The 24,205-nt window shown below is 44.3% G+C and overlaps 1 protein-coding gene across 1 annotated transcript in view; it reads right to left on the minus strand.

Annotated features, from left to right (window-relative positions):
- Positions 1–24,205, minus strand: part of SH2D4A (SH2 domain containing 4A) — a 46,648-nt gene that overhangs the window by 2,538 nt on the left and 19,905 nt on the right. Inside the window, exons 7-11 of the mRNA XM_081129595.1 lie at positions 16,037–16,117; positions 12,738–12,849; positions 10,935–11,136; positions 8,232–8,362; positions 290–510 (exon numbers count right to left, since the gene is read on the minus strand). Coding sequence (XP_080985721.1) covers positions 290–510; positions 8,232–8,362; positions 10,935–11,136; positions 12,738–12,849; positions 16,037–16,117 — 747 coding nt within the window. The remainder of the gene's footprint in view (positions 1–289; positions 511–8,231; positions 8,363–10,934; positions 11,137–12,737; positions 12,850–16,036; positions 16,118–24,205) is intronic.

Here is a 24,205-nt window from a genome sequence, read left to right on the forward strand (position 1 = left end):
CCTGGGCTCGAGTTCTAACTTAAGAGCGTTATCAGGTGTGGTCAGTGTGGGCACAGGCTTTTTAGCGACTCCTTATGGTCTGCCCAGTGGGGTCTCCCTGAGTATCTGAGGGGGAACGAGGCTCAGTGATAAAGGAAATGCAACTAAGAACGCTGGTTATCGGGAGGAATTGTCAGAGACTAATCCCCCATCACTTGTCCCCATCGCCTGTCTCGTAATTGCCTCTGGTCGTCTGAGCAGCGGCAGGGCAGGAACGCGCAGAGCGGGGTGGGCCCGTGCGGCACCTCACCTTGTGGTACTCCACCAGCTCGGCCAGGGTGGGGTGCTGCAGCTGGTCCGCGCCCAGGAAGCTGTAGGAGTCAGCAGAGGCGTCGATGAGGAAATGTTTGCAGCCCTCCTCGGACAGGTAGGACAGGGCATAGCCTTTCATCCGCTCGCTCACTCGGATCAGAAAGCTGCCTGGCGCGCACGTGCTCAGAAGCTCATTTGCTCTCGTTAGTGAGAGAATGCCTGTGGGCAAGAAGAGCGGGTATTTCAGCCGAATCATTTCTGAACCTCTCCTCTGTGAAACATAGCTGTGTGGATCAAGTTTAGTGAAAATAAGCACACTTTAAGTCCATTTTGGGGCATCTAAGGAGTACAAATATTCTTCTTCTGGTATTTGGGAACCGGGCAGGGTAGGTTACATAAGCAAGTGGATAGTATAAATGAAAGCATAAATGTTTACCCTTCGGAAGAATAGATTTCCACTTGCACACCTAGAGTTACAGCAACACCGGCTAGATGACTCTTGACGGTCATCCTGGGAGTGTTGAATCTGGAAGGGACCTTGGAGATGCTCTCCTCAGTCTGTTGATGAGACTGTGTCCTGGGGAATGATCCCACTAGGTATAGAACAATGGTTCTCAACCAGGGCATGTATGGAAATTTTTGAGAGATGTTTGTGGTTGTCATGGGCAGGTGTGTGTGTGTGTGTGTGTGTGTGTGTATGTATGTATCTGTCTTCATATATTCTCAAAGGAATGAAGCTCTGCATATATATGACGATATATAGATACACACCCAGGGACTGCATATGTGTGTATGTATGTACAGATATATTTATCTTCATATGTATATCTACATATAAATCTTCATATATATATCTTTTCATGTATATCTATATATATCTATTTAGATGCCTCATGAATTCACACTCATTCAGACCAGACTTTACCCTAGTTAGTTCCAACTCCTAAGGTTCGACTCAGATGCCAGATTTCCCTCCTTACTCCTATGGTATTTCATCAGATGAATCATTAATGTTAAAACATACAGAAAGTGCACAAACACATCTTGGGGAGATGGTGAGGTTGAGCTGTTTAGTGAGCTCCGACTTGGGACAGAGCAGCAGCCTTCTCCAGTGCTCTCCTGCCCTCAGCAGACAGAGGCTCTTGCCTTGTCCCAGTCCGCAGCTGACACTCAGGATCTCATCACTGGGGAAGAACCGACCTGGTGAAAGGCAGTGGGTTTTCAAAGCCTTTTAGTCTTGCTGTTGGTAAAGTTAGTTGAGACCTGAACCCTAATTATCCAGAGAAAAACATAAAATAAAAACATTTCTATTTCCCTTTTTGTAAGGAGACTTTTAATAAAGGGAAGACTTAAAAAATCGCCTCTTCTCACCCAGCCAGCACCAACCAGCCCGCCCTTTTTGTGCCATCTCTTCTGCCATGCACCCTTCCGGAGGCCCCAGGGCCTGCACTCGAGGTCGCAGTTCATGAAGCTCAACCCCAGTGAGATGCTGGAGTAAGAAGTGGGGAGGTGAAAAGGCCTGGCAGCCCCCCCTCCCCCCGCTCACAGGCAGGAAATGTCCCTGGAAAGGAAGATTCAAGGCCTCTGTTCCAAGGGCCCCCCGCTCCACTGCGTTCACGTCTGGCAGGGCTGGTGGTGCCTGTGCATGATCTCCATCATCTCTGGTCTCCTCTCCGCCCTTCCCCGGCTAAGACTGAGCCGCTACGGGTACTGAGTGAGCCTCTTGGGTCAGCTGCCGCACTGTCCACTTTAGGTGCTCAAATGATACCTGAATAAGCTCCGACATACACACCGCTGCTTCTCGTTGCCCGTTTTACCTTTCTAAACACAGTTGGTCCCACTGATAAGTTGCAGGTGATGACCATAAGCTGAAACAAGGCAACAGGTAACCAGCCTGCCCAGGGACCACACAGGACGAAGGCTTGCAGACTCTGGGTCTGACTGTGAAACCAGGGATATCCATCACTGACAGTGAACTCCCCTCCAGAGCCGAGGGACTGATAAACAGCGAGTAAAGCAGAAGCAGCTTTCTGGAAAAAGATTTCTCTCCCCTCCCAGACTTACTGACTCACTCTGAAGCCCCAAGTGACTTCAACAGATGGGGCCAGTGTTACAATTTATAATATCTGGATGTCATCCAGATGGATTTGGATTCCTAAAATGAAAGCTATTCTGGAATATTATAACCAAACCTGGGGTAAGGTCAAATTGCTCCTAAAGTCAGGTCGAACAGTAGCTGTAAATCAAACTGCCCGAAGCCTCTCCATCTGTGATTATCTGCCATTAGGCGTAGATCTTGGCACTCTAGTCTCCAGAGACACCAGAATACAATACAGTGACACTGTGGCGAACCACAGGTCATAGTGGAGACTCCTTGCACACAGTGGTGACACCATGGGACTGATCGCAGGTTCAGAAGGTAAGTGCTATTGAGATGAGGCTTTGTTCTTTTTGCTTTAAGAATGATTCTTATTCCTGAAAAGCACAGCCTCTTGGCACATCTGATGATACAGCTGATATCCAATTTGTCCTGATTCCATCAAGGGCACTGGGTGCATCCAGGGAAGCCTGGCCATGATCACTGCCAAGCAGGGAGCTCCATCTGCCCGTGAAGGGATTTCTTGAACACAAAGCCAAAATCCAGTGTCAGATATTAATCACCATGGACTCGAGCAATCTCCTGATGGTATTTTTCATCCCCCGAGTTGCCCATGCACGACTAAGAATTCTGAAGCAGTTAGTCTTCTCCAGCCATAAAGGCCAGGACACCTCCAAGCTGCCTCCCTGGGCCAGCTCTCTCCATGCATCTAACAAAAACCAAACCTGTCTGATGTCATAGGAGGAATTCTGCACTAGTGAAAGGGGGTAATTTAAAAAGCTTTCTTTTACTTCACCAATTTTTAAAATGACCCAGATCTCCCAGCAATAGTCCGTCTAGAGCTGAATCCAGGCGGGGTGTGGTAGAACCAAAGCGTCCAGAAGAAAGAAGCAGGTGTCTCCACATGGGGGCTCACTGGACAGCTGCTGGCTCTGAAGAGCCTGGGGCACAGCTGGGCTAAAACTCCTGGGAGCCTGAACACAAGCTCAGAGGGTCATAAAAGCTGGAGCTGAGAGTGAACAGAGAGAAACGCTCCACTCCTGTCTCCACATGATGCCTAGGAACCCTTCAGAACAGTACTATTCAACAGGATTTCCTGTGATGATGGAAACATTATCTGTGCTGCCCGTGGGGCAGCCACTACCACACGTGGTCATGGAGCCCCTGAAATGTGGGCAGTATGACTGAGGAACTTAACTTTTCATTTTATTTAATTTTAATTCATTTTGATGTAAAGACCTACATATAGCAAATAGCTACCATATTGGACAGCACAGCTCTACACCCCTCTAAAGTGAAGGTGAGCTCCATGACAGGCCCAGGAGAACTATTTTTTGCACAGAAGAAGATAAACAGACCCTGAGAGACCTGAAATAACTCAGAAATGCTGTGGCTTTGAGGTTAAATAGATCTGGGCCTGAATACTGACTCTGCCACCACTAGTGGTAGAAGCCTGGAAAAGAACTTAACATCTTAGTTCCTAGGTTCTTATTCTATAAAGTAAGAGTAAAAATGACCTCCTTTAAAGTGCTCAATATAATGCTTGGCACATATTAGGATCTCAAAAAATTACAGCTGCAACACAGACAACTAAAATCACTAAGAGACTTTAACAGTGTGACTCGATTCAAGATAAATATATAAAAACATAATTTCCCTACACCAACAACCACCAATTATGTAATTTTTTAAAATCCCAAATAGAAATAATTATAACTACACAGGACTAAATCTAGTTTGCTTTTTTAAAAAAATACAAGTCTTGCATGGGGAATTTACTTAACAATTTAAAATAAATATAAGGATTTACCATGTTCGTGGATAAAAAGATACATAACATAAAGATGGCAATCATCTCTTCAAATTAATCTACAAATTCAATGTAATTCTACTCAAAATCCCAACAAAGTTTTTAAAACTTGACATGTTGCCCTAAAAGCCATGTGAGTATATAAAGGGGTCATTAAGACAATTTCAAGGAAGCAAGAGGAGGGGGAACTTGCCCTCTTAGATAAAGAGACTTACCATAAGTATATAGTAACCCGCACATACAGGATCTTGACATGCAACAGAGATAGAGCAGTGTAAGTCAGTGAAGGAAAGAAGGGCTATTTAATGAACGATCTTGGGAAAACTGGCCACTTGTATGAAAAGGAATAAATTAGGTTTCTATGCTGCATATCACATAAAAAATAAATTACAGGTGGGTTATGTATTATACCACCAGTCAAAGCCACAAAGGAAACAGAGCTAAACTCAACCTCACTGCAGTGAAAATTTTCTATGCTTCAAAATGTGCCAAAAAGTTAAATGACAAATCACAGGCTAGGAAATGAGCGAGCAAGAAGGAAATCTGCCAGCGGACAGCCTTTGACCTCAAGCTGCCAGTCTTCCCTGAGTCTCCAGCCTGCCAACCTACCCAGCAGATTTTGGACGCAGCTAGCCTCCAAAGTCATCTGAGCCAGTCCCTTAGGAAGCTGGCCATCAGGAGAGCAATGTTAAGAGCAACTACCAAGGCACTTAGGAAGGGACAGTGTGGTGTGTCAGCGTCGAAGGGACACGCGGTGCAGAGCAGTGAGCAAGGCAGGGAGTGTGGTTTGAGACAAGCCTGGAACAATCAGCAGGGCCAGACTAAGCAAGCTCTCGTGGGCCACAGGGGGAGCTTGGGTCTTACTCTGATTGCAGCCTGACTATGTGGAGGTGGAGACCAGGTAAGAGGCTGATACAAGAGGCCAAATGAGGGATCAACATAGATTATCCTGGCTATTCAGGATAAAGTCCAGACCTCTTTCCCATTGAAGGATCCAAGCAAGATACACAGCAGTATTCCCAACAGTCCTCCTAAATGATTGAGTATAAAATACCCAAATTAACTAACATTAATTTGCAGAATATTAAAGAAATCATAAAAATACCAACTATAAAATTCCTTCACAAGGCCTCTGTCAAAACTCTTGGGGCTTCCATGTGTTTTTTGTGATTCTGTGCTTGCACAGTGTGGTACGCTGGGCTATGGATCTGCACGGCGGTCGTTCCCATGGGGCAGGTGGAAAAGTGACCAGGGAAATGCATATGACCTGGAATTAGGTCCCTGGTCTCCAACGCACTACAGGAAGCAGCCAAGAGATGGCCAGCAAGCCTCTGCATTATTCCATCTGGGTCCCAACACCAAAATGACCCACATGAAAACGAGAAATGTGCTTTGGTTCTAAAAAAACTAATAAAACATGAAAGAACTTGAGAATCTTTTCCATGTGTTCTCCCACACGTCCCACATAACCAGTGGGACCAAAAGTCCAGTGAAAGTTGGGACCCGTGGTCTATAAAAAGGCTGTAATTCTTGACGAGGGAGAAGTAGATGTGGGGAGAGTTTGCATATTTAGATTTGCTGGAGATCATAAAAAGCAGCTCAGGAAGGTGAGTTTAGCACTTCATTCCAGGATCTCTCCTGCACGTGGGATTTTTCATCAAGCTCCTACATCTAGGAGTTCAGAGGTAATACCCATTTCACCGATTACAAAACTGGCATCACAGAGCATGCACCCATGGCAGGATATTTCCAAGCTGAACACCATTTTGCTTCATTATGACCCCAAGTGGGAAAGGAGACCTGAGACAGAGATCGGGGCTCTCTGCTCTTCTCTGCCATTGCCCTGAACATTGGGGATCCCTGGGATTTTTGTCTTCTCCTATCCTTCTTCTCAACTCACTTCTGGAAAATCTCATCCCCTCATGCTTTTAATTATGTGCTGACAACTCCAATCTGTTATCTCCATCACTGATCCATTAAGCCAATTGCTAAATGGGTATTTTCACATGACTGTCCCAAAGACACTTCAAACTCATCTCATCCCAAATGGGCTCAGTATCTTCCCTCTTCTCTTCTCCCCTTCCCCAAGTTTCCTCAGCCTCCGATGTCCCTCCTCTCAATTGATAGGCCACCTTCCACTGAGCCCCACAAACTAGCGATCCAGAATCTTCACTTCCCGTGTCCTCTCCCATCCATGCCCATCCTTATCGAAAGCTAATTAAGAGAAATGGGTGAAAGTATGAACTTCTGTGGAGTGAAAAGTTAGGTGACCAAAGCAGTAGCTTGAAAAGGGTAACTTATGACAATGAAAGGAGGATAGTCAACCAATAGAGAAGGGCTTCCATCCCAATATTTCAAAACAGGGTTCCTGATAAACAATCACACTTCAAAAAGATAAGATGCGATCCCTCTTTATCACAGAAATACCTGAAATTTGTTTTCCTAAAACTGAAGACAACAATTTATAGTGACTATGTGGCTGTGTATTTATTATATTTATATACATTTTACTCTGTTATTTATTTTGCTTATGCCTATGATAAATATTTGTATAAATGAAAATAAATCAATAGCAAAGCAACTAATACGTTTTTATACGTATAACTCAAGAGTCTTATTTTTAAACCAAAGTTCCAGCTGGATTTTTAGTCCAACTGTGTCTTCCTAACTTTTAACAAATAGTTTCAAGAAGAACTGCCTGTTAAAGTACCAGGATTCTTAATAACATCAACCGACATTTTCAATTTCTCACTCCCTGCAGTTAAACTACCACACCTGTCATTGGGGATGATGGCATCTTCTGCCCAATGACACAGAAACTACAAAGTGGCTGATTTCCCCAGTTCTTACCTTAAAAAGGAAAATAAAATAGGCAATTTGAGGCAAGCGGTGGGAGCCATGACGGACATGAAACTGACCGTGTTCTATGTGTCTTTGGACGCTGTTGTCACTCTTTCTCCCAATGTCTTTAAAGCTAAATGGGAAGGAAGGTGGCTTATGACCTCTCCTGGATGGAAGAGGAGCTCCTCTGGGAATGGATCTTCTAAAAGCCTGAATTGTCAAAAAACAAGTATTTTCCAGGAAAACCAGACAGTTCGGCCGTAACATTCTAACTGCAAAAGCAGCCCTTTAGCAGAAAGCCTGCCACAAATAATTGTGTTCTTTTTAGAAGAGTTTGCCATGTTATATGTTTGGGAGCTTATTTTTGTAGACATATTTAGATGTGAGATGATACTGCCTAAAAGGGAGAAGCCTTTTAACATCACTGCAACTAAGATACCCGTTAGGACAAGCACGCTCTGTGAGGGAACTTGGTTTGCTTAAAGCACTTTTGTTGTACGTCGAGCCAACTGGTCCAATTTAACCACAGACTTAAGAAGCCAACTGAGGCAAAAAACAAAACAAATAAAAAAAACACAGCACTTTCTTTTCTTGAAATCCAAGAAACTGAGAGGTCAGTGAAATGTGAGCTGGGTAGATGGGAGCTTGAATTAATCAAGTTTCTAGGGTCAAATAAAGAAACAGTTTATAACAAACCCACTGTGCGGTCTTCCCTGCGGACTGGAAACAAAAATCAAAAGCACAGAATTTCGCAGTTCAAGATCACAAGTTAACTCCTTCATTTAAAAGAAGAGGAAAATGAAGCTCAGACAAATTGATTTACTACAGAGAAGATGATTTGCCCAAGGTCACCCAAGTAACTGGACAGCTGACATTCTGACTGTTGCCCGCTGCCCCGCCCGCGGTGCCAGCAGCCAGCTGAGTCCTCGGGCCGGCGGGGAAGGCGGTGAGTGTGCGGGAGTCACAGTCAGGAGCCCCAGCGCCGCCTCCCCCCCCCCCCAGTGCTTCATCTGTGGCGACAAATCAACCCACAGTGCCTGAAGAGTCACAAGCATGTAGCTCACGGAGGAACCTTTGAAAACTGTCCTCGGGCCGCCCAGCGCAGGGGAAGCCCGGCCTTCCTGCCTGGCTGGGGGCCGGCCTTGCCTCCACCCTCAGGGGAGGTTCTCTAGAGGGACCTTCTGCACTCACCATGGAACCAGGGGGCGACGGTGTCGGACGCTTTCTCGTAGCCTGCTCGCAGGGGCAGCTGCTCCTCTTTAAACCACCGGATGATGTCCTCCTGGGCAGAGCCGGATACTGTCCTTGTCACTCCCTGATTTCTGTTGTTTATAGGACCATTTATCAAGTTAGTTTAACTAATTTGAAAATAATGCCTTCCATATATATAGATAGATAATTTGTGTGTATGCAAAACAGAGTTTATTCTTATTACTTATTAACTATTGTATTATTTTCCAAGGAACAACTATAAACCTACTTTTGCCCCAGAGAGAGGAAAGGGAGAGGGAGAGGGAGAGAGAAATGAGAATTATAGACATTTAACGATCTAATCACATGGGCTGAGCTAACGGGAGGTTGCACATCTGCACAGTGCCCCGACTCCTCAATAGCAGACAATAGGAAGGAACATGATCCTGTCACTTGTCCTTCTAGTCCTACAGGGCTAGTCTTGGGTCTGAGCTAGTGCTGTGTTAACATTAATTTAACTTATTTTTTGTATGAATTAGAAGCTCCATTAACTCCCAATGAAAACTTGAGAAAATAAGCATTAAAAGGTGAAACACACTCCCAGCACTGTTTTCCTGGAGAGCATGTCCTTGCAAACACAGTAACTCAAATGCAATAAAATAAACTTCTTTCCTAACATTTTCATTATTCAATTTTCTCTTCTTTCTCTATCCACTCACCTCCCTGACTTGGTTTCTTCTCTCCCACACTCTGAAGAGGTTTAGTTCTGTTAGAAGACAGTCTGAGAAACACAAGTTAGAGGTGAAGAATGTTTTTGAGATTGGGAAGAAAAAGATACAGGCAGCAGAAGCCTTTGGAAATCAATTCCGTAGCAGAACTTAGGTTCTGGAATGAAGTCAATTTCCATTACAAAGTACCACTGAATGTAACAAACATATTTCCAACTCCCACGCAAGAGCCCACTATTTTGAGCAGATTCCAATGTAAAAACAACAACAACGAGTTTGGATGAGCTACTGGAATGCCCTGTCATGATAAATTAATGTTATGGCTATTTATGCTTTTTATGGTAACATACGCTACCATGAGTTGCATGTGACATGTCAGACGGACATATATACATGTACATATGCATCTACATGCATACATTACCATTTTGGAGAAAACAGCCTATAATATTTGACTTTCCTGGGAGCATGCACTGTACATACATGAGATTACATAATAAATTCTCTTATTAGTTTTCAAATTAGTTTTTTTTCTCAAGGAGTCTTTGGAGATCAAGGGAAAAACTCCAAGAACAGCCGGTCTCTGTTTTTCTGGGCCGGCACCTAGGTGACCTTGGTCAGCACTGTTTAAAGAGCCAGCCCTGAATCCATCCTGTCTGGCTGCCTCACAGGAAGCAATTCATGCAAGTGTCTTAAATCTGAAAGAATGAGCTAAATGAGCTTAAAGCAAGAATTATGAAAGGCCACCTTCGTTGTTGTCAATCCCATACACTGTGCTCTAAAAATACTGCAGGTGAGGGCACAGGTCATCCTCCCACCCTTGGAAGAGCCTGGAGAACAGGAGCAGGTACACCCCACCCCACTGGGTCCTTGGCCACTGCTCACAGACAACTCGGGTGCTGGCCAGGCCCCAGGCAGGAGCAAACGTCGGTGACTCGGTCACAGAACTGCCAGGAGACCTGCTTCCGGATTAGCTTCCTTGTTTTGTTGTCCATAAGAAAAAAATCATTCCCCAAACTGTCACTTTGTAGAACATGGTCATTTAGTCCCCAAATGGAACCTTTTCCGTTGAGTGAGCAGAAATAATCGCAGTAGGAAAGGCCCACCTTGGCATTGCCTCTGAGGTCATATCCCCATCAGGACAAAACCTTGACGATAACTACTGACTCCGAGCAAAGGAAGTTTTTGTTTGTTTTTTACTTCTCCATTCTCACAACAGAGAAGTATTTTTAGTTTTTATTTCAGAAGGCAAGGCTTTATAGAAAGCTGTTTCATTCAGTCAGTATTTGATTTCTCGGGGTGGTTTTACATGTTGTCTCTCTATCAGAATATGAAATAGTCATATGTCAACAACCAGGAGAAAATAATTTTATAGTGGGTTTCTGCTGTGATATTATGGTACTTTTTGTTCAGGAGTTGTTTTGCCTAAATCCCCCACAACCTAGGAGGCAAAAGTACCATCGTCAACAATCAAATTCATTCATTCAGTAAAGGAACATTTCCAAATCCTCAACACGTGAACGTGCCTATGTATCCGAGGGAGAGTGGCCACCAAACCCTGACGCCTGAGCAGTGAAAGTGTAGCTCTACCCATGACGGGAGTGTCAGCAACCCCTTAGATCCCTGCTTTGATATTCTTTCGCTACTAAGATCATGGAACTGTAGTTGTGTCCTCTTGTCCCTTCACTGGCTCGCCTGCTGCCACCAGGTGGGGACCGGCTAGTGGCACGGGAAGTCAGTGAACTCAAGGTGCATCTTCACGAAGTTACTGGCTGTATTAATTATAACAACTGTGCATGTTTTACAGATAAGGGGATGAATGGAAGACAGGCTTAGAGGAGAGGCTGAATTTAGTTACTCAGCTCATTTCAGCCCTTACTCTTAAGGCCATCTGCGTGGCTTTTTTTTTTAAATTTCATTATTGTTTAAAATATTACAGATGTCCCTTTTTCTCTCCAATTGCGTGGCTTCTTACCTGCACGGCTTCGGAGGGTATTCCGCTGGGTTTAGGAACTTCGGCTTGGGTGGGAGGGGGGGTCTCTTTGGTTTCATTGGGACACTTGGGGGGCTCTGCGGCCCCTCACCGCTTCTGCCTTTTTGGGACAACCTCTTGTAGTCTTCCCGTGCTTGTTTAGCCAAGGAGCGTCTCCTCTCATCAGCTGCTTTGGATTTTCGCACTAGAAAAACACAAGGTTTGAGAGAGGCCCTCGCCAGCCCCTAGAGATGGTTAGAAGATTCAGCACCGCAGCTGGAGAGCAGGCTGGTGTCTGCTGATGCTGAGGGACAATCACTCGGGCCTATTACTCAGACGGGTAGGGTCTGCACATCATGTGGGAGTCGGGGGACTTTCTGAGAGGGGGAGAGAGAAGAGGAGGGGGGGACAGGATGGAAATGAGGGACCATTTCCTGCAGTTGGCAAGACTAAGTGATGGGTCACAGCCCGAGTGAGGATTCCAGCTGGGGGGGCTCTTTGAATAATAAGAGGCGATAAGCCCTTCACACAAACAGGAGCTCGGGATGCCTGGTACCCCTGTCCTGAGCACAATCCAGCTGTCAGGACTCGTCAGTGGCTCAGGCTGTGCACGGGGTGGCCAGGCAGTGAGGCTCCTCGCCAGCCACACTCAGAGCCCACTGTGAGCCAAACCTACTGTGAATCCTCCTGTCAGACCAAAAAGTAACGCGATTCTTACCACAGGCAATCAGACCGGGCTGGTCCACATGAAAGTACCCCAAGGCTGCCTCTGCCTATTGCTTTGTAAATAGAGGGCTTATTGTTTTATTTTGCTTTTGTTTCAGCAACATATTAAAGGACTCTAATGCAGGATGTAAGAATAACTTTTCTTGAGTGTATTTACATTTCAGGCATCATTAGTCAAATCCTGTTATTTTTTACTTCAAAGAGATGCCAAAGATGTTCCATTATGCTAGGATTTCACCGCATAGAAGTGATTGGATCTGGCAAATATTTTCTTTTCACAAAAGCTGTTCTTTTAATGGTGTTCCTTGTGATAGAGCTGAAGATCGATTTAGGATTCTCAGCATCTTGCAAACACTGCCACTCCTCTTCCGCCAGCTGCCGCAGGGCTGATCTGGCAGTTAGGCCTCTGTCTGAGTCGGATGGAAACCCTGGTCCCATTGCAAACCTGCATTCACTAAGCATCCTCGGGCACCTCTGCTCTGCCTTCACCTGCACTGACTTCTTCCCGAGGGGTTTCTCTCCGGCTGTGCTAATTAAAAAAGGTGTCAGGGTCGGTCATAGGGTTGGTTGGGAAGGATGCCTGCTATTCGTGTGTTCTTCTGATTACAAAGTTAAGATGTATTCACTGTTGGAATTTTAGAAAATTACAGAGTAACAAGAATTACAGAATTCAAATAAGTGATCCTCAACCCCATCTCTCGAACGTTAACATGTTAATAGTCTTCTAGTTCTATTCCTTTACATATATTTAGACATTTGAAAATAGAGATAATTTGCATACTATTTTATAATAATTTTTCTTCTCCAAGCTAAAAAAGATATACACATATTCCCAGGTCATAAAACACTCGTTGGAAACCTGCTTTTTCCCATAGCTATATAGCATCCTATCACGTACACACGTAATCATTTTTTGATGGTTCAAAGATGAATTGAGAATCTTTCTGCTAATAAGTGGCTCGTAAGCCTTTGGATAATACCTGGTGTTAAAACATCTCTCAACGACCCCTTTCAGTGCTTTGTAGACAGATCACTTTATTTCATGAGCCATTCAGCTTAGAGAGGCCCCTGGGTACTCACGAGATGCCTGCCACTCCGAATCTTCTTTCCAGCTCTTATAAATCTGCTTGGTTCTCTCTTCATCTATATGTTTTATTTCCTCATCTTGTGTTTTCTTCGTGGGTTCTTTCTTCTGTTTAAAAAACCAGAAACAAACACCTGTGGGCTACTGTGGCCGTTTTCCTGCAGAGCGGGGCTGCAGGCCCCCCTGACTGCCCGCTGGCCCGGGGGCACCTGAGTGCTGCGGGGAGGGCAGGTGTCGGCCGCACCCCACACCGGAGCCGGCTCAGCGCCATCCGATTGTGCACCCCCACAGCTGGGCACTAAACCTCTCAGGCTGGCTCCCCGAGTCCAATTAGAAAATTCAGAATATTTCAGAGGGTTATAAGGAGGGCTAAATAATTTTGTTAAAGTGCCCTGCACAGTGTGTAACAGAAAGTAAGAATTCAATAAATATTCCTTTTTCTCAGACATAGCACTTCTCTGCTTTAAATGGAGTTCCCTGAGGTCGTGTGTAAACACTGTTTCATTTAGCCGGTTAAATACTACAGTTCCTGACGGTCCCACAGAATAACGGCACTTCCCACAGCAGTCTCAGTGCGTCTCCACGTGCCCTTGAACCTGTGTCTGAAAACGCGATACTTGCACATGGTTTTAGGTGGCTCAAAAAGGATATTTTGTTCTGTTTGAAGAAAATAAAACAAATATTTTTTAAAAGTATCCTCTTTGAGAATGGAAAATATAAAATAAGAAACATGAGCCTTCCCTTAAAAAGGAATTCAGGGGTTTTTCTGTGGTAAAAATATACATAACATAAGTTCACCATCTTAACCATTTTGAAGTGTACAGTTCTGTAGCATTAAGAACATTCAAGGGAATGAGTTTTTAACTAAAGAGAAACTAACACCTCAAATCACTGAGACCTAAAATGCACTTTGTTTATTTGGCTCCAGCCTCTGAGTACGCATAAGAAAACTGAATTTTCCACTTGGCGAGCTAAAGGGAAGCCTGGTTAGCTAAGGCGTGACGCAAACTGGGGTGGCAGGAAGGCCGACTGGGCTTCACTCTCCGTTGCTGTATTTAGTAAATTGTATTTCTTTTTAATCTACAGTGTAATTATGTATGGGCACAGCAGGAAAGGGAACAAAATTAATGAGTTTCATGGAGTAATAGCAAGTGAGATCTGGCCCTGACCACTGTATTTATTCAAAGCAGCTAGAAAACTTAACTTCTGAGTTTCTCTAAGAATTCCTCCAGAAAATTTACATTTAGCAAATCTTTACAGGGTGATCTTTACCTTCTCTGTTTAGAAAATTATCATTTCCTCTTTAGAAGTACTGTATTTCGCTGGAAGCATGTAGGCCCAGGATGGGGACCGTGAGCCGGGCATGGGAAAGTCCAGGTGAAGGCCAGGGAGTGAGGAGGCAGCAGGGCTGGGGATGGGCACGGGCCAGGGGCCCGGGCTCAGGTGTGGAGACCGAGAGGGGCAGTTCCAGCTGTTCAAACGGCTCCTACAGAAAGCCCCGCGTCCCGGCCTGCTGACCAGTTCCTCATGAGACCCTCTCTGAGGCCCCTGAGTGGGACGGCCCTGTTTTATTACCTTTGCTCTACAGAGGAGCTTGGTAGGTGACCTCCTCAGTCATTCTCTTGAATTCTGATGTGATTTCTTAAGTTCTAGAGAAGGAATGAGATGGCACAGGGCCTTGGGTATTTTGGTGAGAAGAAGTGAACACTGTGAGAGTCTGGCTGTCTCACACCTAAAAATGTTGAGAACCATTGATCTAGTCCACCTGCCTTATTTTAAAGACAGGAAACCTCAGCCAAGTCTAAACACCGATGTGGCCTCCAACCTCAGACCACTTCTCTTTTCCATCCAAACTCCCTCTCTAGATGATCTCATCTATCACCATGTCCTGAAACAACACCCAGATACCAAATTCCTTTTAAGCGTCTATATGATTCTCAGCCCTTATCTCTCCTCTCACTTACTGAGCTCTCTGCCGTTGCCTTGACCATGTCGAGTGAGCCTCTGTGCCTTCATACTTGCTGTTCCCTCTGCCGGGAACATACTTTGCCCCAGCTATCCACATAGCTCCCTCCTTCATTTCTTCAGGTCTCTACTCCAATATCACCTTCTCAGAGCAGCGTTCTCTGACCATCAACCTAAGAAACCAACTCCCACCCTCCCAGCATTCCTCAGCTCCCTTATCCTGCCTTCTTTTCTTCCACACCACTAATGACCACCTGACTTCATAGAAATGTTTATTGTCTGTCTTCCCCAACTGGAATATAAGCTTCCCAAGGGCAGGGCTTTTAACTGTATTGTTCAGTGTGTCTCCAATGCCCATAACAGTGCCTAGCACATGGGGGAAACTCATTAAATGGTGGCTGAATGGACACAGATCCTTTGTCTTTCTCACCTGTCCTCATTTAAAATAATATAATGTACCCCGGGCAGTGTGACTGAAAAATTCCTTTAGATATTCTATCGCTGCTGTTTTAGAAAGAGATACATATTATACCTGCAGGACTACAGCTCTAAAACTTCACCATGATTTCTTGAAGTCTCAGATGTGTGAATTAGCCAAGTTCATGTACGTCCCTACAGAGGAATCAGACAATTGATTGCACTGTCCACAGGAATGCAGGCCCTGGGGCCAGCCTCCACCACAGCCCCATCCCAGGCCTGTGGTCACTCGGAATCTTCTCTTTACAGCCTCATATCTGACCCTGCTTCCTCAGACTCTCTGCAGGTCAAATCCTACTACATTTTTAAGTGCCAGTCTATGCCTCATTGATTGTGAGCAATGCATGATGCCATTCCAACCTAGCACAATGTAGGGAAGATCACGTCTTGCTGGATGGGAGAGAGATCCGAGCGCCCAGAGGAGCTCTGGCCCAGTGGACGTGGGTGGTGCAAGAGGGTGGTCACCGTGAAGGGACAGGCTCATAGAAACAATGAACATGTAAGGAGCTTAGTCTGAATTCACTATTTCTGCCAAGTCTATGCCTTATTTATCATTCTCTGAAATCTGTCTTCCCTGGGTGTTTGTAGCAGCCCAGGATATCGCCTCATTTTAGACCTTCCTGAGGAGTCTAGCAGCTCTGCCTTGGCATCTGTTCTTTCCATGACACTCAAGACTTTTCAACTCCAGATAAAACAGGCACAGATGAATAGCTACGCTCGCAAGCTTTTAAACACAGATTTCGCATTATCTGCTTAATTTCATTTCTGCATGAGACTGATACCCCAACTTGTGAAACATTAGTGGAAACGGTGATGCATTTAGCCCCTGAAGACAGAACGTAAATCTTTTTACCTGGTGAAATCCGTATGCCTTCATGCGATTGATAGAATCTGCCAACATTTGTTGAATATTTCTTGAGGAACTGGAGGGTGACTAAAAATTAAATGAAACACATTTTTATACCATTTAGAGCTGCAGTGCAGTTTCAGAAAATAACCTGTTAATGTTTCCCCCCTTTCAACCTGCCGTAAGGCTCCCCCACCCTCACAACTGACCCACTGGTTTCTCACCAGCACCTAAGTTCCGAGCCGACCCAGCCCGAGGCCTTAGCCCCCCACTCAGTGGGGCTTAGAAGTGAATTACTGCCCAAGAGCCAGGAGCTGCTGGTTTGCCCAGGACAAGCAGGTTTGCGTCTTGCTCCCAGCAGGCCCTGGGGTCCCTGGGATGACTTCGAGATGTCAACAGTACTTCTCTAGATTCTCTTCTTCCCTCTCAGTCCCTGCTCTATCCATGCCTTGCTTTAGGTCAGACCAGAGATGTTTAGTCTTTCCCTGGCCGGGTGGCTCAGTCAGCTGGGGCGTCGTTCCGTATACCAAAGGTTGCGGGTTTGATTCTCGGTCAGGGCACACACCTAGGTTGCAGGCAGGGCAAGTATGGGAGGCAACCCATCCATGTTTCCCTCTCACATTGATGTTTCCTTTTCTCTCTTTCTTCTCCCTCTCCCTTCCTCTCTCTAAAATCAATAAAAAACATATCCTCGCGTGAGACTAAAAGGAAAGGGAAAAAAGAAATGCTTAGTCTCTGCCCTTTAACTGTATGCGCCTTGCGCCCCATCTGGGACTGGAGGCATGCCTGGAATACCAGTTTGGTGCCTGGGCACCCTGCCCACTTTCCCTGCCTGGTCACATTCCTCCCCTGACCCCGTTACCCAGCCTGCTAATCTGGATGGATTTCCCAAGAGGCCACTCCTGCTAGTGGGGTTCCCAGGTCCACTGCCTGGATTCCCTAGAGTAATTCCTGGCAGCCACGTGCCAACTTCTCTGGCATCGTGACTGAGGTGACATATCGCACCAGGTGCCTCTTAAAGCCAGGTCAGTTACACAGGCCCCTGTGAGCCTGTCCCTGGCTTGAGTGCAGAGTCTGGGCCAAGTCCCAGCATGGGGCTGTGGAGCCCGATATAGCCACCCAGAACCCGTATTACCATGACCCTGCGCCTTGTGACTGAGGACTCGTTCCTGAGTTTTGGCATAGATCAGAAATTGTCTGCATATTTGCAGCAGAAGATTGATACCAAGATTCAGCATGGAGCGCAGGGGTGCTTGAGGGTACTTACTGTGCTGCGTAATGAGCCAGTACGGCTACCTCAGTTTTGCCCCTTTTTCACAGTAGCCGGGCACATGTGCAAGGGCACAGGTCACACGCAGAGCGCCCATGTGCACAAGGTATCTCCAGTACAATGCAGGTGATAACTGGTATTTTCCACCTCTATTCGGGTCCTAGAACCTCCTTTGCACCAGCACCCAGGCCACTTCCCCTTCTTCTGGGCTGGAATTGTGATGGTGGCCATGCTGGTACTAAAGGCAGCAGAGCCGCCAAAAGCCCGAGCCCCTGAATGGCTGAGCCCTCCCGAGCCAGACCCCCAGCCTGGATGCTATTAGGGAGACAGACTCACTTCTATTGTGTCCTGACCATTGCCTTTCTGGTCGATTTGTTACACAAGTTTAATCCACCTTCGCTGATGAAACTGGCCACAGCCGCTGGTGGCACACTTGTCAAGCTCTCTGCTGAGAATTTTTACGAATCATGGGCAGTGCTGTTGATGCCAATTCCACTAATGGCTACCAGTCACCAGAGGCCTGCTATGACCAGGCACTGCGTTGGTGATGTAGTGAGTGTTATTTTTACTTCTGGCAACATCTCTGATGGACAGGTAACATCATGCCTGATGTTCAGATGAAGAAGGTGAATCTCACAGGAGCTGAGTGGTTCACTGAGCTCACACAGCCGGCTGGTGCCAGAGTTTATGCTTTTCCCACTGTGTCGACATTATAATGATAGGAATATAAGTTGCAGGTGAAAGATTTCTTATGCTTATTACTTGGCAAAGTAACGAATCCTACAGGTTTCACAGTTGCTACTTATGTACTGTCTCATTTTTTTCTTATTTTAATATTATAAAAAAATACATAGTTGCTCTGTATCTAAAAGAGAATAGTACAGTAACCAGTTCCTTTGTTTACGAACAGGTTAGAACTGTTCCACCAGGTTTTGTGTGCATCTGTCTGTTCAAAGATCCAAGATAACTGTGAGGTGCTCGTTCCTGCAGTCTCTGAATACATTTCCACTGTAAGGACCGTGAGCTTTAAAAACAGGCTCACTCTCCCTTCCTGCAATAATATAGGATCTGTGGGACATCCTCATTTTGCAAAAAGGATCAGTTTCCTCTGTGTTGAAAATTAGGAGGCAGGCCACCTCCTCGAGGACTGTAGGTAATGCTCAACCACGCTGGCTGCTCTCTGAGCCTCTCCACACGTTTGTTTCAGAAGGACCTGGCCCTGTGCAGCTAGCAGAGCTCTGGACCAGGGTTTGGTCAGCTGCACCTCCACCGTGCTCAGTCTCTACGTTGCTGAGCAGACTGTCAGTTGTTTCCTGAATCAGCATCAGGCTCACAGAGCATAGGATATGCTCTTCTAACCCCTATATTCCAAAGTGTTGCCTATTTCACCAAATAGTTCTCCCCCATCATTTGCTAATTACTGTCATCTGCATGGGAACAACACGGCACACATATTGTATGAGTTATGCTTTGTCCCTTAGAATTATTCCTTCAACATTGTTTTCTTACCACGTGCTTTTCCCTTATTATCTTAATTTTCTTCTTTCATCTTCATATTCCTTTTCTTACTAGCACTATCAATATGCTCATTGCTTTTGCACCTATCCGATATGATGGGCTAGTAGTATTCTTAAAATAACTCAAAGCTAAGCACAGACACAAGAACCAGACAATGAAAGGGACCTGGTGCTGTAGTGCCGGGGACTAAAGGGACCACTGTGACCATCAGCACCACCTACTGGTACCAGTCAGAGCTGGCATCCTTTCTTTGAAGTTTCAGGGCTTGGTTTTAGTTACCAAAGTTGGCTCTTGGGTAGAAGAGTTTTAGCCTAAATGATTGATTAGTTTAACAACCAGTCCAGAAATCGATACTTCTATTCAAGGACTTCCATATGTCTAAAACATGCTGTAAACCCTAAAACTATTCGCACATGCTAAGAAGCACATTGATAAAAGTGAGAGAAGATTTGCATTATTCTAAAGTGTTAAAATGATATGAAGAACTCAGTCGAGACTTGTGTAGAGCAGGTTCATTCAGGTACACTTACATGCTCTACAAACCCATGGAACACGCCAAGTACAGTGTAATAGGCTGAAAACAGTGCGATAGGAAAGAGATTTCCTTTATTAAAAAAGAGCCAGATTAGTGGCTCAAAAGGGATCATTTATGACACCAATACCAAAGGCAGACAAGCTCGGAACACCGCTGTCTCTCTGAGCATTCCCAGAGGGGAGATGAAGAGGCTTCTTAGAGAGGGTCCCGTGCCACCTCTAAAGCTTACATGGGAGGCTGTATTCCAGGGACTATGCTCTTTCATTGTTCCTATTTGGGACACAAGAAAGGGAGGCAAACTACCCATCTACCTATATAATTTTTGCTTACAAAGTACTTTCAAGTCCAATACGTCATATCAACGCCCTTCATATCAACCCCATAAGGGTGGCAAAGCAGGTATTGTCCCTTTACCAAAAAAGTAAGATGACCTATTAATAGGCAGAAAAGCAGAGACTGAACCCCATGTCCTCTCCCTGTCTACAGCTTGCTCCTTCCGTGGGGTGTCCTAGAAACATACGTCTGCTCTCATGCATGCAAGCCACTGCAGTCACCTGCCATCTGCTCCATTACAGAGACTTCTGCAACTGCTGAAACTCTATGGGCGGAGTTAAAGCAATCTTATCTGCTTCCTATTTGCTTTATTTAAAGATAAAAACTGGATTGCTGCAATGAGCATAGTGATTATTCACGATAGCCAAGACAGGGAAAGAACCTGTGCCCTTTGATGGATGACTGGATAAAGAAGATGTGGTACCTACACACAGTGAAATACTACTCAGCCATAAAAAAGATGAAATATTGCCATTTATGACAACATGGATGGACCTTGATAATATCATGCTAAGCGAAATAAGTCACATGGAAAAGGGGAAGAACTGTATGACTTCATTCACCTGTGGGATATAAAACAAAAAACACCAAATGAACAAACAAACAAAAAACAAACTCACAGATACAGACAACAGAATGGTGGTTACCAGAGGGGAGGAGGTTGGCGGGAGATGAAGATGGGAAAGGGGGTCAAATACATGGTGACAGAAGGAGGTTAAGCTTAGGGTGGTGAGCACACAATAGAGTATACAGATGTCATATGATACAGTTGTACACCTGAAATTTATATAATATTAGCCAATTAATTTAATAATAAAATTAAAAATGCCATAGAATATTTATGCAAAAGTTCCAAAAAATAAAGAGAAAACTTGAAAGCCAATGACATCAGGGGCTAGTGGACACCCTCCAGACACCCAGTCAGAATATGGTCTCTCTACTCAGGGTAGACCCAACTAAATCAGGAGTAGAGACCATCCATATCGACCGAAGGATGGAGATATATACAAAATTACCGTTAAACTTACAAGTGTGGCAATTTGAATCAGCATAAGAAAATGGGTCATCAAAAGATGCTGTTAGCAATATCGATATTACATGGTTACAAATTATATTCCCCCCAGAAACTATGTGTAATATGAGGATTGATTCTAATTACACTTTTAAAACTGGTTTTCAAAACAATTCATTCTGGCCTAAGTTAATATTTACTCTGTTTAAAAGTAGGGGCTCTGCAATCAAAGGCCAAGCACCCTTAATTCTATGTAAACCAGAACGTTCCCATGAATAGAACATGATTAGCACTCAATTTTACGGTGAAGATGAAAATGATGAATTAATGGGCTAAAATCCAGAGTTTACTTTTGCAAACAAACTGCTAGGTTAAGTATTTACTCACCCTGTTCTTACACCTCTTAAGTCCATGGTGTTCCTTAATAGGCTGATGGTCTGAATGATAACCTCCCTGAGGGCACAGCCATGTCAGCTTAATTCACTGACATCTGGAGGCTCAGCGAACACAACAGGGACTGGCAGTTAGTAAAGCCTCAATAGGTACTTGGTGAATGAATGAACACATTACAAATTCATGAAACACTTTCTCAATCATGAAAAGAAATTCCAGTCTAGTTTTAATACTTATCAGGAGAGACTGAATTCAGATTCTCTGAAAATCGATGGCCTATAGCTCACTCATTTTGCTCACCAGGGCACTGGACCAATCCGATCATTCTGTTCCCAGCCATTGGAAATGAAATAGGAATGTCCCAGCGATGACTCTAATATTCAGCTTTTGAACATACCGGGAGTTAGCTTTTTCTTTATACAATAACGGGAGAGTCAGAATAATGGAACTGCGCTTTGATAAAGTTACAAAGACTAATAATAGAGCGCGGAGATATTTTCCTAAGGCCAACTAGACTAACAGGATGAAAAATGGGACAATCAATTCTACTGCTGAAAATATAGTGCTGATTTTACTGAAACATGAGTTAGGACAACAGAGACCCTAGGGAATCTTTTCCCTGTTTCTCTAGCAAAATCTATGTACAGAGACTGCTGGATCGCCTGACTTAAAAACACAGCACACTCTAATATGATGTGTAATTTTATGGCACATCTTTAAATAATACACTGTCTAAGCTTATTTTGAGCAGATTAAAGCACAGAATCATCAAACTAGATGAACATCTGTCTACTTTCATCACACCTTCCCCCTCCAGCCCCTCAAAGCAATGTGCAAACAGCAGAACTGAGCAGTTAACACCCCAGACAATGCAATAATGCAGAACTGGGAAGAGTTGTTCAAGCAAAGCATTTCAGATAAGGGAGAGTTTCCAAGGCCACTCTTACATTCTCACCAGGGAGACACCTGACATATGATCCATGAAAAAGAAAAAGAAGAGCAAGGGAAATCAAGTAATTATTAGATATGAAGTACCAGCATAAAGCAGTGATTTTCAACCGGTGCGCCACGGCACACTGGTGCGCCACCAGGATGTTTAAAACATGCGATACCTGACTGTGTAGTCAGGGGCACTGGCCTCTTTCCCCTTAGACTGTCAAATAAGAAAATGACAACAGCCAACCCTACAACAGCCGTCTGGTGTGAATAAACCAAAATTATACCTATTTTTTTTTTCTGATCAGCAAAAAAAATATTTTTTGGTGTGCTGCAGAATTTTAGTAATTAGTTTATGTGTGCTATGAATGAAAAAGGTTGAAAATTGCTGGTATAAAAGATTGTTAAGAGCATAGACAAGGAGTCTTAAAAACATGAGTGATGTGGAAAGTCTCGACACAATGGAAAATAGGAACCTAACTATAAATAATGATAGAAAAAATATATCCTATATAATACTTTATATAACTATTTCATGTATATTATTTCATTTCAGTCTCACATCCAAATGTAGCTACTGTAACCTCCATTTCTTAGGTAAGGCAACTGAGGCCCAGAAAGATTTAATGACTGACTCCAAGTAGTCCACAGGACCCCATGTCTCCTAACTCAAGATTCTACCTGTTTTTCCCAGCACTACCACTAGTGAGCTGGGTAAGGGAATTATTTACAAATATAACTGGCAATCGTACAGAATAAAGTTGTTTTACCAACTTCATAATGTGCAACTCTCAAGTTTACAATGTGTCAAGTTTACAATCTCAAGACTATAAATGTTTTTCTCTTCTGTAATTTACTTTATGTTAAGCTTTTCACGCAGCATCCTGTTTTTAAAAACAGAACAGCTTAAATGGCTTTTAAGGCCCAGGATTTTGGAATCTATCTCACATAAAATTTTATCTTAAACTACCACAAAATTCTATTACAGTTACACAGAACTGCTTAGGTAATTGCGTAACTCTGATTATGGCTCTACTCTTGACTTTACAAAATTCCTCATCTCTTTTTATCCGGTATAGCCAATACTTCGTCTCTCACAAAAATAATGTTGAAATGCTGCATGAACACTAGAAGGAAGTATACAAACAGGAAACAGGCACTGGTTTGGGATTCGCCCTTTTTTCTCCCATCCAACTCAAAATTCTAGTTTGCATTTCAGGAGCACACTCCTCATCCTATTTACAGTGAGCTTCCTCATTATAAGTGTGAACCCGACTCCCTCTCAGGGATTAGCAATGTGGCTGTCTATAGACAAGGGCCAGGCCACCCCAAGGTGGGTCCACCAGGCCCAGCGCGGGGCGTCCGCTCTGGGGCAGGGCAGGCCTGTCCACGGTGCCTACTCACCAGGCTTTAACACTTGTGATTAAGCCACCTAAGGAGCTGGGCTCTCACGCTGCTTTTCACCCTTCACACAAAGCCCAAGCCACATAAAACCCCAGACGCTGGTTGCTATGCAGGAGCACCTGGAGATAAATAAGGGTCTAAAAAATACAACTCGGCATATAATTTTCTGTTCTTTCAGAGAAGTGGTCTGATCTTAATATTTTGTCTCCAAATCTCTCCTTTATAAAGGCAGATAGCCCAAATCTGGTTTTAGAGAACTGTTGGTTTCTGAGTGGACAGCAAGCTTAACTGTGGTCTCGAAGGGATGTAAGAGGAAGGAAACCTAAGTGGAAGTCTCTCATTATGTATGAAAATCATTTTAGGGGTTGCTCTTTCACTGCTACCTACGAATGGGAACATAATGCTACGAATTAGAATAACACTGAAAATCACCATGGTTTCTATGTCAAGTTTACAATCAAAATGTGCATTTTGGTGGCAAATTTTTGTTATCAGCTGTTACAGTGAAATGACAGACTTAAAAGCTGGTATCAGAGTGAGCCTTCTGGCAGTGTAGGCTGTGTGTGTGTGTGTGTGTGTGTTGCATGTGCAACATGTGTGTCTGTGTGCACATGGTAGAGGTGGAAAGGTTTCACCTCTCACTCCATTTGGTTAAAGAGCATATGAAGAGGAAGAATCTTTCTCAAGGCTTTTTAATCTGCTGGCTTCAAGGTCTTTTTTTTTTTTTTTTTAATGTTTTGAATCCTAGATGTTTGTGTTCTATTTTTTTTAATC

The sequence above is a fragment of the Miniopterus schreibersii genome (genome assembly GCF_964146895.1).
Source record: "Miniopterus schreibersii genome assembly, chromosome: 2".
In the NCBI taxonomy this organism is placed as follows: domain Eukaryota; kingdom Metazoa; phylum Chordata; class Mammalia; order Chiroptera; family Miniopteridae; genus Miniopterus; species Miniopterus schreibersii.